Source organism: Bombina bombina, chromosome 5 (assembly GCF_027579735.1).
Source record: "Bombina bombina isolate aBomBom1 chromosome 5, aBomBom1.pri, whole genome shotgun sequence".
Classification (NCBI taxonomy): domain Eukaryota; kingdom Metazoa; phylum Chordata; class Amphibia; order Anura; family Bombinatoridae; genus Bombina; species Bombina bombina.
The window spans coordinates 872,512,621-872,527,911 of record NC_069503.1 but is presented as its reverse complement, the minus strand read 5'-3'; the positions used below and the strand labels follow the sequence as shown (position 1 = coordinate 872,527,911).

The 15,291-nt window shown below is 38.7% G+C and overlaps 1 protein-coding gene across 5 annotated transcripts in view; it reads right to left on the bottom strand.

The window, feature by feature from the left end:
* The window catches only part of DTNA (dystrobrevin alpha), a 685,079-nt gene that overhangs the window by 182,480 nt on the left and 487,308 nt on the right, over positions 1-15,291 (bottom strand). For all 5 annotated transcript variants that reach the window (XM_053715018.1, XM_053715020.1, XM_053715021.1 and 2 more), the window contains exons 7-8: positions 4,888-4,993; positions 2,500-2,666 (exon numbers count right to left, since the gene is read on the bottom strand). In XM_053715018.1, the coding sequence (XP_053570993.1) occupies positions 2,500-2,666; positions 4,888-4,993 (273 nt within the window). The remainder of the gene's footprint in view (positions 1-2,499; positions 2,667-4,887; positions 4,994-15,291) is intronic.

The following is a 15,291-nucleotide window of genomic DNA, read 5'->3' as shown; positions in this document are numbered from 1 at the left end:
AGAGTTTCTTAAAGGGACACTGTAACCAAAATGTTTATTTCGTGATTCAGATAGAGCATGAAATTTTAAGCAACTTTCTAATTTACTCCTATCATACATTTTTCTTCATTCTCTTGGTATCTTTATTTGAAATGCAAGAATGTAAGTTTAGATGCCGGCCCATTTTTGGTGAACAACCTGAGTTGTCCTTGCTGATTGGTGGATACATTCATCCACCAATAAAAAAGTGCTGTCCAGAGTACTTAACCCCAAAAAAAGCTTAGATGCCTTCTTTTTCAAATAAAGATAGCAAGAGAATGAAGAAAAATTGATAATAGGAGTAAATTAGAAAGTTGCTTAAAATTGCATGCTCTTTCTGAATTACAAAAGAAAATTTTTGGGTTCAGTGTCCCTTTAAGTAATAAAAATATACTTACCGAAAGACACCCATCCACATATAGCAGATAGCCAAACCAGTACTGAAATGGTTATCAGTAGAGGTAATGGAATATGAGAGTATATCGTCGATCTGAAAAGGGAGGTAGGAGATGAATCCTACGACTGATAACAGAGAACCTATGAAATAGATCTCCCATGAGGAAAACCATTGCATTCAATAGGTGATACTCCCTTCACATCCCTCTGACATTCACTGTACTCTGAGAGGAAACAGGCTTCAACATGCTGAGAAGTGCATATCAACGTAGAAATCTTAGCACAAACTTACTTCACCACCTCCATAGGAGGCAAAGTTTGTAAAACTTAATTGTGGGTGTGGTGAGGGGTGTATTTATAGGCATTTTGAGGTTTGGGAAACTTTGTCCCTCCTGGTAGGATTGTATATCCAATACGTCACTAGCTCATGGACTCTTGCCAATTACATGAAAGAAATGTTCTTTCAGGATTCAGATCAAGAACACAATTTTAAACAACTTTCCAATATACTATTATCAAATGTGCTTTGTTCTCTTCATATCATTTGTTGAAGAAGCTGCAATGCACTACTGGGAGCTAGCTAAACTCATCGGGTGAGCCAATGACTACAGGCACTGAAGTGAAGCTATCTCCATCTACTGCACAGCTTGAGAATCCTATATCCCTGTTGGGACAAAGATTTTTAATTGCAATAAAAGAAACTTGAACTCACCACCGGCTGCCTGTGCACCTCATTTGTTTTTGCTGAATTTATGTATGTGCAGCTACCAATCAGCAGCTAGTTCCCAATAATGCATTTCAGTCTACCTAGGTATTCTTTTTAACAAAGGACACCAAGAAAATAAGGCAAATTAGATAATAGAAGTAAATTGGAAAGTTATTTAAAATACCATGATCCATCTGAATCATGAAAGACGGTTTCACGTCCCTTTAAAGACTAATCCTAGGTGAACCCAAGAGCGTGTATGTGTTTATAGCAATGTTATACATAGTTGCAAATTCTGTTTCCATAGAGAGTCTGTAGCATTCTATGACAGCAGTGTTTGTAACTGTATAACATTGCTATAAAGTTTGTTGCATGCACCACTGCAAGATGGCTAAGGACACTTTCATACTTCTGAGTTCACCTAGTGTTACATGGTATGCTCCATTGCATTCGTTTAGGCTTCATTTTAAATTTACTGTCCCTTAAAGTATAGAAACTTTCAGTATAGGTAGGGATAATACCGTCAAAATCAGCTGTTTCAAATGCTGATATAAAGGGAAAGGAGTTATTTGTAAACAATTCAATACACTCCAGAAGGTAAAATTAATCATTGGGAACAAATTAAAGGGGAGAAAACGTAAGGTAAACTGTCACTTTAAGGCACAAACAAACAAGAAAATCAAGACTGAAAAATAAGTGTGCAATTATGTTAAAAGATATATTTAAAAAACAAACAAACATATTTTTGTTACAGACCATCTAATAAAAAGCTTTGGCATTTTCAGCAGAGCATAACTAGAACATAATGCTATACTTTAGTTCGCCCTACAGTAAAGTGGTCTGTACTGTAGTTATTTTTCAAATAACATAATTAAGTGCAATGCATTTTCTAGAACCACATAGCATAAGTATTACAACGGTTACTAGAATTTGGGTATAGTCTAATGGCTGATCTCTTCTAAGCAAATCACTGGTAAAAAACAAAAAACAAACATTATCTCTTCACACAACAAAGATTCAAACTTCCTGTACATTTAAACATATATAATTGTGCTAAGATCACAAAATGTTGTTAATAGTGTATTAGCATTAATAATTATCATTGTCAATACCTGTGACAGTGGCTGTTGTCATCTTCAGTTTAAAGTATTCATAAGCAGTGTGTTCCAAATTGTGCCCTCTGTATACTGCACTCTATGACAGCTATTTCCTACATAGCTATTTATACAAGACTACTGAATTCTACGTAGATTTCTATTGAATTAAGTTCCCTCCTTTTGCCAATGTATTTGTAAGGGATTAGCATATTTTTAAGCTACTTCTCTCTCTTGCACATCTTCTCTGTGGTATAGCTGCAGCAGTCAGAGAGTCTTTCTTACCCATGACGTGTACTCTTTCATTTGGTGCTGGTTACTATGGGAACCACTGGCATGACCCCTCCAAAAGCAGTCTTGACAGAGCTGGTAATTGTGACACTGCTGGCAGCGATACCGAAAACCCATCATGCTCTCACTATGGCAATAGGAACACTCAACAGGATGGAAGACTACGGAAGAGGAATGTACACATTGTCATAAACTGAGACCTATGATTGCTTCACTTTTACATGTATGTATCAGGTATAGAGGTACACAGTTGTGTGCATCGGCCATAAAGGATAATTTTTAAAGGGACAGTCTACCCAAAAATGTTTTATTGTTTATAAAGATAGATAATCCCTTTATTACCCATTCCTTGGTTTTGCATAACCAACACGATTATAATATTATACTTTTTACCTCTGTGATTACCTTGTATCGAAGACTCTGTAGACTGCTCCTTATCTCAGTGCTATTTACAAACTTGCATTTTAGCCAATTAGTGCATCAATAACTCCACATGAGCGGAAAGCGGATAAAATGTACTGATTTAAGAGGCGGCCTGCAGGAGCTTAGAAACAGTGCAAAATGTAGAGGTTTAAAATGTTATAAAGTATATTAATAAAACAATGTTGGTTGTGCAAAGCTGGGGAATGGGTAGTAAAGCCGTGTCTATCTTTTTAAACAAAAATAAAATCAAGTAGACTGTCTCTTTAATTTTAAAAATACAGATATTGTTTTTTGTATTCTTCTTTTTCAAAACTATGAGACATAAAGGACCATAGTTCATTTTAAAAATGCAGAGATTGAAATGTCTTTGTTTTGTGTATATCTACAAGAGTTTAGCACCACTTGCAGCTAATAGAAACAAACACTACCATATCTATTCTCAGAGTTTAATATGTATGCCTGTCCTGTTTTCCTGTCTTATTGTTTAGTTCCTGCAATTTCATTAGTACATTTAATAAACACCCATTTTAAATATTTTTTCTAAATGGCTCTAGGTATAGAAGTAACTGCACCTCTCTGCCAATCCCTTCACTGGCTTCCTCTTGCCTCTAAGATTAAACACAATATTCTGACTCTGACATACAAAGCCCTCAACTGCACTGCTCTCCTCTATATCTCCGACCTTGTCTCCAAATACTCTCCCTCCTGTCCCCTTCGCTCCGCTCATGACCTCCTACTCTCCTCCTCTCGTTACCTCCTCACATTCCCGTTTGCAGGACTTCTCCAGACTGGCTCCCATCTTGTGGAACCCTCTGCCTCACTCCACAAGACTCTCCCCTAGTTTTGAAAGCTTTTAGCACTCCCTAAAGACTCTTCTGTTCAGGGATGCATACAACCTACACTAACCTTTCCTATACCAGTTCCTCTCCCCATTGCTATCTGACATGAACCTCCTTAGAATGTAAGCCTAGGAGCCTAACTGCTTGCAGATCACCTTCACAAGAGCTGACTATAACAGTGTGACTCTAGGCAGGGCCCTCTACCTATTTGATCCCTATAATTGCTACCTTGTATACCGCCTATGTTTATAGCACTGCAGAATCTGTTGGCGCTCTACAAGTAACCGATAATAATAACTGAAATAATTTGTTGCATTAAGAAATTAATTTTCTATACTGAACTTAATTTAAAATATGACACCTCACAGGACAGTAAAAATAGTGTTTATGAAATAATAGGCTCTACATATGATAAGAATACAGAAGAAAATGTGTCACAATGCAACAGAGGGTAGAATTCTCCACACAAAATATGCAAATCTGTGGCCCAGCATGTGATACTACAAGAAGGTATGTGATGAACTACACACTTCTACTGTTAAGGTCTATGCATCTGCATAATGTCTTAGTTGAAAGTGCCCTTAGGTTTTTAAGCTCCAGACCAGTAGTCTATTGGTGGTTTGAAGCGGACTTTAACTATGTGTTTAAACCCTTTGTGAGGGTTAGCCACATAGTTTAAACAGTGCAATAACAAGACGTCCTAATGCATTAGCACCTTTTCTTATTTCAGTTTTATGTCCCTTGAAGCATTAGACAGGTGGCATTTTCATGGCCTGAAAAAATAAATCTCACATACTGCTGTCAATAACTCACAGTAGCTAAACAAACTGTATTGATCATAGACCTATTTGATCCCTACAATGTTCCTTTAAGATCATTAGTTGAAACTTCTGTTTTAGGAATCCAATGATTGGTTCATTCAGTTTTTAAGTTTTTTTTCTGAGCAAAACAACATTATTAATAACCACCCCCTTCTAAAAACTACATTTTTACATTAATCATTTTAGTTAAACAGAAACAACTGATTATGCTTGATATGTTTATTATATGCTATTTAAGTAAAATCAGGTGAACTTAAACATATTTAAATGGAGGTTTGTTAAAAAAACAACCGACTTACCATTTTCTACATTCGCCAGTCGATGCAGAAGAGGTAACCAGACAAGACACTGCGGTGGTGGGTCGGACATCAGTGTATCCAAGAAAGTATTTAAGGTAACTTTTTTCTGTTTAAATAAAATAAACTTTATTTATAAGAACACTGGTAAAGTGTAAAGAAACATAAAAGTCAATGAAAATATTGAGAACTGAATAGATCATTTCTGCTTTTAGGAATAGTATTAAACATTTTCATAAAAGGGAATTCACAATATTTGTCAAGACCTGTAAAACTTAGTGAGCAGCTGAGGCGGTAGCTGCATATGAATAGGGTGGCCATATTGCCGCTTTAAAAAGGGACACATGAAAAATACATAGGTCAGGGCTGTTTTCAAGGCTGTTTAAAGAAATGTTTTGCATAAGAACCCTGACCTATGCATTTTTCATATGCGTCCCTTTTTAAAGCTGCAATAATTTACGGTCACCCTAGATATGAAGGATATCCGTTGTCTATTAAGGGGACATAAAACCTAAACATGATATAGATAGAGCATACCCTTTTTAACAGCAAGAAAATCTGTTACCAAATTGAATTAATTATCTTGGCATCATTTGTTGAAAAAGCAGCAATGCACTACTAGGAGCTAGCTGAACAGATCAAATGAGACATATATGTGCAGTCACCAATCAACAGCTAGTTCCCAGTAGTGCTTTGCTGTTTTACAGCCTATCTAGGTATGCTTTTCAACAAAGGATACCATGAAACAAAACAAATTAGATAATAGAAGTAAATTGGAAAGTTGTTTAAAATGGCATACTCTATCTGAATCATGACTTTAATCGTCCCTTTAAGTCTTATGACAATAACGTGACTCAGTAACATTCCCTACAATAAATACATTTAAATACATTTAGAGTTTACAGAAGTAAAGATTACATACGACTTGGGGTTAAGCATAATACTTGCAGTAAGATATACATTTTAAGGGATCATTTTAAAAGATTTTCATTACAGATGAGAAACAGATTGTCTTTTAATGGAAGAAGCTTTATTGCTATTTTAGCTCCATGTAACACCTTGCAAAAATCATAAAACACCTAGATTACGAGTTTTGCGTTCGTGTTTTTTTAATTTCACAGGTACGTTTTTATTTATTTTAAGATAGGGATCTTGTAATTTTAATTTAAAGATAGGGGGTTGTTAGGTTTAGGGATTAATAGTTTAATTTAGTTTTTGGCGATGTGGGGGCTGTCGGTTTAGGGGTTAATAGGTTTATTTAGTGGCAGTGATGTGAGAAGCCAGAAGTTTAGGGGTTAATAACTTTATTTAGTGGCGGCGATGTCGGGGAGCGTATAGTGTGGGCGATGTTGAGGTGCGGGGGAATAGGGGTTAATAACTTTATTATAGTGGCGATAGATTTATTTCAGTAGCGGTGATGTTGGGGTGGCAGATTAACGTTTTAATAAGTTTATGTAGGTGTTGGCGATGTCGGGGCAGCAGATTAGGGGTGTTTAGACTTGGGGTTTATGTTAGGTTGTTAGGTTTAAACGCAACTTTTTTTCTCCCATAGACATCAATGGGGTTGCGTTACAGAGCTTTTCATTCCGCGATCGCAGGTGTTAGTTTTATTTTCTAACACTCTCTCCCCATTGAGATCTATAGGGAAAGCGTGCACGACGTCAAAGCAACGCTTGGATTTTTGGCGGTATGGAGCTCATCGCCACCATATCGCACGCACAAGCCGGCTTTTCCAAAACTCGTAAAGGCAGCGCTATGGAGGGTGAAATAACGCAACTTTTGTTGCGTTCGTTTCGCACCCTCTATAGCGCAAAACTTGTAATCTAGGTGATAGAGAGTTAAATAACAAAAATTACAATCAAAGTAATGATCTGTTGCACTGATTTCACTGTTCCTATAACTAACTGAAATAGGGCAATACTGTTTAAAAAATAGAAAGTCTTTGCCATTCTGAGCAGATTTTATAATCGTAGCACTATGTCTGCAGCTGGCGCGTTTAAAACATCAATTTATGTTCAAGTAAACTTGTAAATCAGTGTAACTGCGTACTGGCACACATTAGTATAATATGCAGCAGCTGTTAGCATTATAAAAATATTTATTACTTCATCATAAACTGTGAGACATCACATCCATTTGAATCATCATTTAAGGCCATATTTATGTTGTGTATTACTGAGGTTCACACTTAGATAACCCCTGATGAGAGGTTTGTCTATATTCCTAATCAATAAATGCTTGAATCATAAAAAAGATATTAAAGTCATTTTTTTAAATATCTGCATTAGAGATGAATCACTGCATTGCAGAACAACGTATAAAATTAAATGTTTAAAAGCATTTAAATCTGCCTTTCTGTCAGTAAAGTTTGTATTATGCAGTCCCATACCACTTGAACGCTTGAGTGTTGTTTACATAAACTCCTTTGCTGTAGCCAATTAAGGATATATATACATGATCTCAAGCAATCACTGTGTAGCAAGTAGAATATTCAGGTTTCTGAATTCAGTGTTTGCCCCCAAACAGATTTAGCAAAAAAACTATAATCTCAAGATTTAAGGGGACACTGTACATAAAATGATACAGTCATTGATTTAATCCTTCATACATTAATTAATTTAATTGCAAACTAATTCATTATTTACTAGATATATGCATCCTGCACTTCGGGTTCTAATGAATGTGGAAGAAGGTGGCCACAACACACTGAGATCTGGATTTTCACAAAAGAGCTGAATACGGTTTGTGGCTGCCTTCTTCGCATTTGTTAGCTCCTGAAGTGTACAAATTCATATATCTAATAATTTTTTCATGGGTTTCAAGGATTTTAAAATGGCCAGTAAAGTATAATTAAACTTACTTGTATTAGAGCATGACATTTTAAATAACTTTCCAATTTACTTCTATAGTCATTTTGCTTAGTTCTCTTGGTATCCTTTGTTAAAGACTAATCCTAGGTGAACTCAGAAGCGTGCACGTATCTATAGCTAACTGGCAGCAGTGCTTTGAAACACTGTTTATAATATAAACTTTATATAAACAAACAACAACAAAAAAACAGCGAACTTCAAGGCACTGATATAGATATCTAATCATTGAGAAACCAAAAAGAATAAAATCATAACAGGATCATCAGCACAAATCTAACGCGTTTCGGCAAAGAGCGCCTTAATCATAGACATACCGTTGCTACAGGTAATCAGGTACTTAAATAGCTCTGGTCCACTATCAATTACAGAAAGCTTTGATCCTTAAAGAAACACTAACACATTAACCATCTGGATAAAGAAAGATAGCAAGACATTCAAATCAAATAACAAGTCGTTAGATATTGTTACAGTAAAGAACAGATCATTCCTTCAGTACAATGTGTCACGTCTAAATAGGCCACATCCTAACATATCGGAAGTATAATAGGAGAGTTGCGCTGATATATATATATATATATGTGTGTGTATATATACAGTATGTATATGTATATCTAAACAATTACACCCGCTCTAAAACGGATATTAGGTGAAAAGTTATGGAACACCTGACAAACAAAGTACAAGCAGGTGAACCAGTGCACGGAACCCAGAGACTAAAATATGAATAAAACAAGAAAAACAAATAGATGGGTTAATCCATCTATTTGTTTTTCTTGTTTTATTCATATATATATATATATATATATATATATATATATATATATATATATATATATACATACATACATATATATATATATATATTTCATACAAGAAGTGGAGGTGATAAAGTCACTTCCACGAAAGAATGCGGTTCTAGCACTCACTGTCTTAACCTCTTATGCGGCGTTAACTTCCAGAGTATAAAACTTAACTTTTATTTATTTGGCTAAAATGATTGGAGAAGGGGGAAAAAAGGGGGGAAACATAAACAATTAAAAACCTAGGATAGAGTAGTCCTGTATAGATTCTGTATTATGCAATAATATGTGTGAATAGGCCTTTGGGGTATGATAGCCCAGATAATAATATTACAGTATAATCTATACAGAAATCAATGTGGCACACCGGCTCAATTAAATAAAGCTGTGTTGATGTAGTGTAGATTATTATCGTGATACCCAGTGGGGGATTGCTTAAGCTCAGCTTAGTTAAAGATTATGGGTTTTAAGCCGTAGCAAGGATGTCTTATACAATAAGTAGTCAGTTTAATGCTGATATAATATGTTTATATATACATATTGCTGTCATCCATACTCTAAGGCTGTTATTAATTTGAAGTGATCTCTTACATATAGAATAATCTACACAAAGAATGCTGGATTTATATTGGTTATCCAGTGGGGGAAACAATACATGTATTAAAGTGCTGGGCTACTTCTATTCTCTAAGATATCTGAGATAAGACAGCTGCCAGTTTTATCTTTCAGTTATTCATTGTTGTATCAATCTAAATCACTTGATAATGACAGTATTATTGCTGCTGTTGTCTATCCATTCACTCCCTTTTATGTTTGCTTATCGTAGGGTTAATGTCAAGTAAATTGGTTTGTATGCATTATAATATCCCAATACCACTTATGTAATTGCGTTTGACCCTCTGGTCTGGGGTGGTTTTGTGTTAAGAATAAACTAGGATATAGTGTAATCAAGCTATTATTATTTCAAGTTTAAATGTAACTTGCTCAATTTATATTCTTATTCTGTCTCATAATAGCTGAGTGTACATTGGAGAAGCCCTAAATATTCTGCATTGCCACGTCAGAATAGTGATGTGGTATTAAACATAAAAAGGTGACTTTATTTTTGTGCAGCAGAGGTTTTGTTACTGTGCTGTTCTTATGCAAGCCCCAATAAAATATTCAGTAATGTTACTGGTTATTGGTATAATTAAATCAGGATATTGTGGTGCAGTAGTGCCACTACACAGTGTTAAGTATTTGGATACTATTTTGTGCACCAGTTGTAATTCCTAACCTTCATTAAGTATTAACAGTGCTGCTTGCAGTGTTGTGCAGCACCTGTAATGAGTGTTATAGTGAGTTATGATTTGCTAAGTTCGGTTTCACTGAGCATAGGTAGTATCACTTTAATGCAATCTCGGTTAGTATTTCAGATGTAAAGTTGTATTCCACAAGTAAACCGTAATATAGTTATTTTTAATTTTTTAGACAGCAATAGTATGCCTGCAGAAAGATCGCTGCATATAACTCGATACCCTGTTAATGTTTGCCCTTTAGCACACTTATGTAGTATAATTAGATTTTGTTGTGAATATTGTTTTCTTATACACAAAATAGTATCGAGCTGCCAGCATGCAGTTTATTCTGTTAGTCTGCTGTTGTGAATCTGTCTCTTTATTACTTGTCTGGGTTGGCAGTAATTTGTGCTGTTACTGGTTTTGCTTGTACTCTAAATTAGCCCAGTTATCCATGTAAATACCCTATACCAGTTATAGCCGTATTGTAACAGTCAGTCGCAAACTTATTACTGATTATGCTATAAAGAAGTTATAAATTTAGGTTTCAGGTATAAGCGATATCAGTCAGTGGGTATCCCTCTAAGAAGTTTCCTAAGTAGTGTACCACGCTGACACCCTATTGATCCCGGTGAGCCACAGTATAACGTAACCGACTACTTTCTCCTAATTTTAAAAAAGAGCTTAACAATGCTCTGTCACTACACCTAACGCGTTTCGCCCGTATAGGGCTTTATATAGGTATATGTATATAATTAGCTGGTGGCCCAGCACTCCAACCTCTATGGTGTGGTTATGACCTGGGTGCAGTCCTCAGAGAGTAGTGGTTGATATTTGGTATAAAGGAGGGCACTCACAGGATTTATTGTTGCAATAATTGATATTATTTATTCTGAATACATCAGTAATTTCACATCAAAGATCATAGTCAACGTTTCGGTTCCTAACAGAGTCTTCTTCAAGACAAGTTTTAATCTATGCAGGAAAAGCAAAAAACAGAAAACTTATGTAGTGTAATACAAGTGATGACAAACATTTATACCCAACACCAACGTTACTCTGTGTACAATTTAAAATCAAAACAGATTAACTGATACTCTGATCCGGAGAAAGGGTTGCTGGGAGTGACACTCAGATTCAAGTTATGTATAATGACCTACTAATCACAATCCGACCAATGAGCTATATATCATGCAAAAGAGAGTCCAAGATGATGGGAACCCTCCCACGCCAGTTAGGCCCTGTGCTTAGTCGGACACATAGCCATTCTAACTAGTATAATCAAAATACATATAACTCTATAAATCAAGGGCCCTGTTGTGGTCCCGGAACACCGGGACAAAGCAATAACCAGAGACCGAAGTGCGGGATAGCTTACACAAATCTCTCAAGAGATATAGCGAAGGCACAACCAAACGCACCAGTAGCCCGCACATGACTAAACCAGAAAGCCTATTCACCGTTCCCATTCCAGAGAATAAACAGTCACACTCAGTAATACAGATGTACGCAATGCCCACAACACGTGTTGATTGAAATGATCAGAACTTAATGCCCCCAGTGGGGCTGTTATAGTTTAAGTGCTTATCAACCACTAGTACAAACATAAGGCAGAACTGTCAGGGTGCCAGGAATCAGACTGAGACGAGAAGTGCAAAAATAATCACACCTTTATTAATAGCAAAAAAATAATAAAAAGTCCACAAGTCAAATAACAAGCCAGGAGTCAAAACCAGAGCTGGTAGTCAGACGAGCCGAGTCAAGAGCCAAAGCGAATAGTCAGACGAGCCGGCATCAGGAACAAGGAAAACAGCAGAGTCAGGAACAAGCCAGGTATCAGGAACCAGGAAGGACGTCAGGCAGCCAGGTAATACACAGGAACTCTCACAAACAGGTCTGAGACAACGCAAAAGCAAAGCATACCGAACAGAGGCCCTTTAAATAATAAGTGATGACATCACAATTCTTAGACTGCATCCTGTCTCACATGGATGATGCACACCAGTCTGGCCATAAAAGGAAGTGCAGGAAATGAGCAGCATCCCCCACAATGCACCATAGTCAGGAAGAGAGGTGAGTAAAATGGCTGCCAGCAGCACATGGCAAAGACAACAGGGAGAAAACCCTGACAGTACACTCCCCTCAACGACCCCTCCACCGCGGGAGGACAAAAGGCTTATTGGGGAAACGGGCATGGAAGGCACAGAGGAGGGCGGGAGCATGAACATCAGAGGAGGGAACCCAAGAACGCTCCTCCGGACCGTAGCCCCTCCAGTGAACCAAATACGGTACACGGCCCCTGGACATACGAGAGTCAATAATACTGCTGACCTCATACTCTTCATGATTGTCAACAAAGATAGGACGGAGACGAGGCAACACAGTGGTAAACAGATTACAAACCAATGGTTTCAAGAGGGAGACATGAAAAACATTGGAGATGTGCATAGCAGGAGGAAGGTCAAGAGCGTAGGCCACAGGATTAACCCGTCGGAGTATTCGAAAAGGACCAACATATCGGGGAGCCAATTTAATGGAAGGCACATGAAGGTTCAAGTTGCAGGAGGACAGCCAAACTCTCTCACCAACCTGGTAGTAAGGTGCGGGCAGACGGCTACGATCAGCCTGGAACTTTTGGCGCTGCATAGAACGATGAAGGCAATCCTGAATCTGCACCCACGTAGAACAGAGTTTTCCGAAGATGCTCCTCCAAAGCCGGAATACCCTGAGACATGAAAGAATCGGTTAACAAGGATGGTTGAAACCCATAATTCGCCATGAACGGGGATAACTTGGAGGATTAATAGCACTATTACGAGCAAACTCTGCCCAAGGTAACAGTTCAGACCAATTATTGTGGTGATCTGAGACATAGCAACGGAGGAACTGTTCCAGAGCTTGATTAGACCGTTCCGCAGCCCCATTGGATTGAGGGTGATATGCCGAGGAGAAGGAAAGCTGGATCCCCATTTGAGCACAAAAGGAACGCCACAATCTGCAGACAAACTGGCTACCCCGGTCCGACACTATCTCCTTGGGTAACCCATGTAAACGGAAGACCTCCCGGGCAAAAATTGAAGCAAGCTCCTGAGCGGTAGGCAGCTTCATCAAGGGAATGCAATGTGACATTTTAGAAAAACGGTCAACCACAATAAGGATAACAGTATTGCCATTGGAAACAGGGAGCTCGACAATGAAGTCCATGGAAAGATGTGTCCAAGGACGCTCGCCATTAGCAATAGGTTGAAGAAGACCCACAGGAAGACGTTGAGGAGTCTTATTCTGTGCACAAACTGAGCAGGAGGCAACATACGCAGCAACATTAGAACAAAGACCTGGCCATCTTGTCTGGGTGACCTGCGTCTTTAGGATAGTGGTAAGTGTGCAAAAGTTAAGTTCGAAGATTCTCAGGAACAAAACACTTACCACTAGGTTTCTCAGGAGGTGCATTGGTTTGTGCAGCCAGGATCTCCTCCCCCAAGGGAGAAGTCAAATTAGTACGTATGGTAGCCAAAATATGGTCAGGAGGTATAACAGGAGTAGGTACAGACTCCTCCTTGGACAGAGGCGAAAATTGTCGAGAGAGGGCATCAGCCCTAACATTCTTACTACCAGGCAGGTAGGAGACCACATAATTAAACCGAGACAAAAAAAGCGCCCATCTGGCCTGTCGGGAAGACAAACGTTTTGCTTCAGATAGATAAGTTAAATTCTTGTGGTCAGTAAGAATGAGCACTGGCACGCTAGTACCCTCGAGAAGATGCCTCCATTCCTTAAGTGCCAAAATTATGGCCAGTAATTCCCTGTCGCCAATTTCATAATTGCACTCCGTGGAGACAATTTCTTAGAGAAGAAACCACACGGATGCAAGGAACCGTCAGGCGTAGGACGTTAAAACAAGAGGGCACCTACTCTAGTCTTAGACGCATCGACCTCAAGAACGAAAGGCAGGACAGGGTTAGGATGAGCCAGAACTGGAGCGGCAGCAAAGGCAGTCTTAAGACTATCAAAGGCCTTAATGGCAGTAGGTGACCAATGGAGTAGATCATTCTCTTTACGGGTCATGTCTGTGATAGGTTTGACCAAGGAAGAAAAGTTTTTAATAAACTTTCTATAGTAATTGGCGAACCTCAAAAAACATTGAATAGATCGAAGACCAACAGGGCGAGGCCACTGCAGAACTACAGATAACTTGTCAGGATCCATGGAGAACCCTGCAACGGAGATAACATAACCTAGGAAGGTTTCTTGAGTCTGATGGAACTCACATTTCTCGAGTTTACAAAACAGGCCGTTCACGCATAGTCTCTGAAGAACCCGTGTAACATCAGAACGATGACCCTCAAGTGTGGGTGAGTGTATGAGGATGTCGTCTAAGTACACCACAACACACTGTTGCAACATATCTCATAGGACATCATTAATAAATTCCTGAAAAACAGGGGAGCATTACATAGGCCAAAGGGCATTACAAGATACTCATAATGCCCGCTCCTGGTGTTAAATGCTGTTTTCCATTTGTGGCCCTCCTTAATCCTAACGAGAATTTACGCTCCTCTCAAATAAAGTTTAGTAAAGATTGTAGCTCCCTTGAGGTGGTCAAAGAGTTCCGTAATAAGTGGAATAGGGTAAGCATTCTTAATGGTAAGACGATTAAGACCCCTATAATCGATACATGGTCTTAACTCGCCACCCTTTTTCTTCACAAAGAAGAAGCCAGCCCCTGCAGGAGAGCAGGATTTGCGGATGATCCCCCGCAACAGAGCATCGGCAACATACTCCTCCATAGCACAATTCTCTGCAACAGACAGAGGGTACACTCGGCCCTGAGGAGGTCTATGGCACAATCGTAAGACCGGGGAGGAGGTAACGTACCAGCACGCACCTTGTCAAACACGTCTAGGAACTCTCGGTACTCCTCTGGCAATTGAGATACCGAAGAAGTGCACAAGACTTTAACTGGTTTCCGAAGACAAGTGGAAATACATTGTGGAGATCACGATAAAATTTCGGACCTGCGCCAGTCGAGACTGGGATTGTGCTTTTGGAGCCAGGGATAACCCAGAACAACTAGAAAATGCAGAGAATTTATCACCTGGAACTGGAGGGTTTCAAAATGGAGAGCCCCAACAGCCATGGACAACGGAGCAGTTTCGTGAGTAACGAGTGCGGGCTGAAGGGGCCTGCCATGAATGGCCTCAATAGAAAGCGGAACGGACCGAGGCAAAACAGGAATGGAGTGCTTTGATACAAAAGCACTGTCAATGAAATAGCCCGCAGCACCAGAGTCAACAAGAGCCTGAGTGACTATGGAGGAGTCCACCCAGGAAAGGACAACCGTGACCAAAAGTTTCTCCTTAAGCGGTTCCGGGGACGCTCCTTGAAAGAGGGCCGCTCTCTGAGTCTGATGTCAATTAGGATAAAAAAAGACACCAATGCCTCGAGATCCTCTGGTAAATC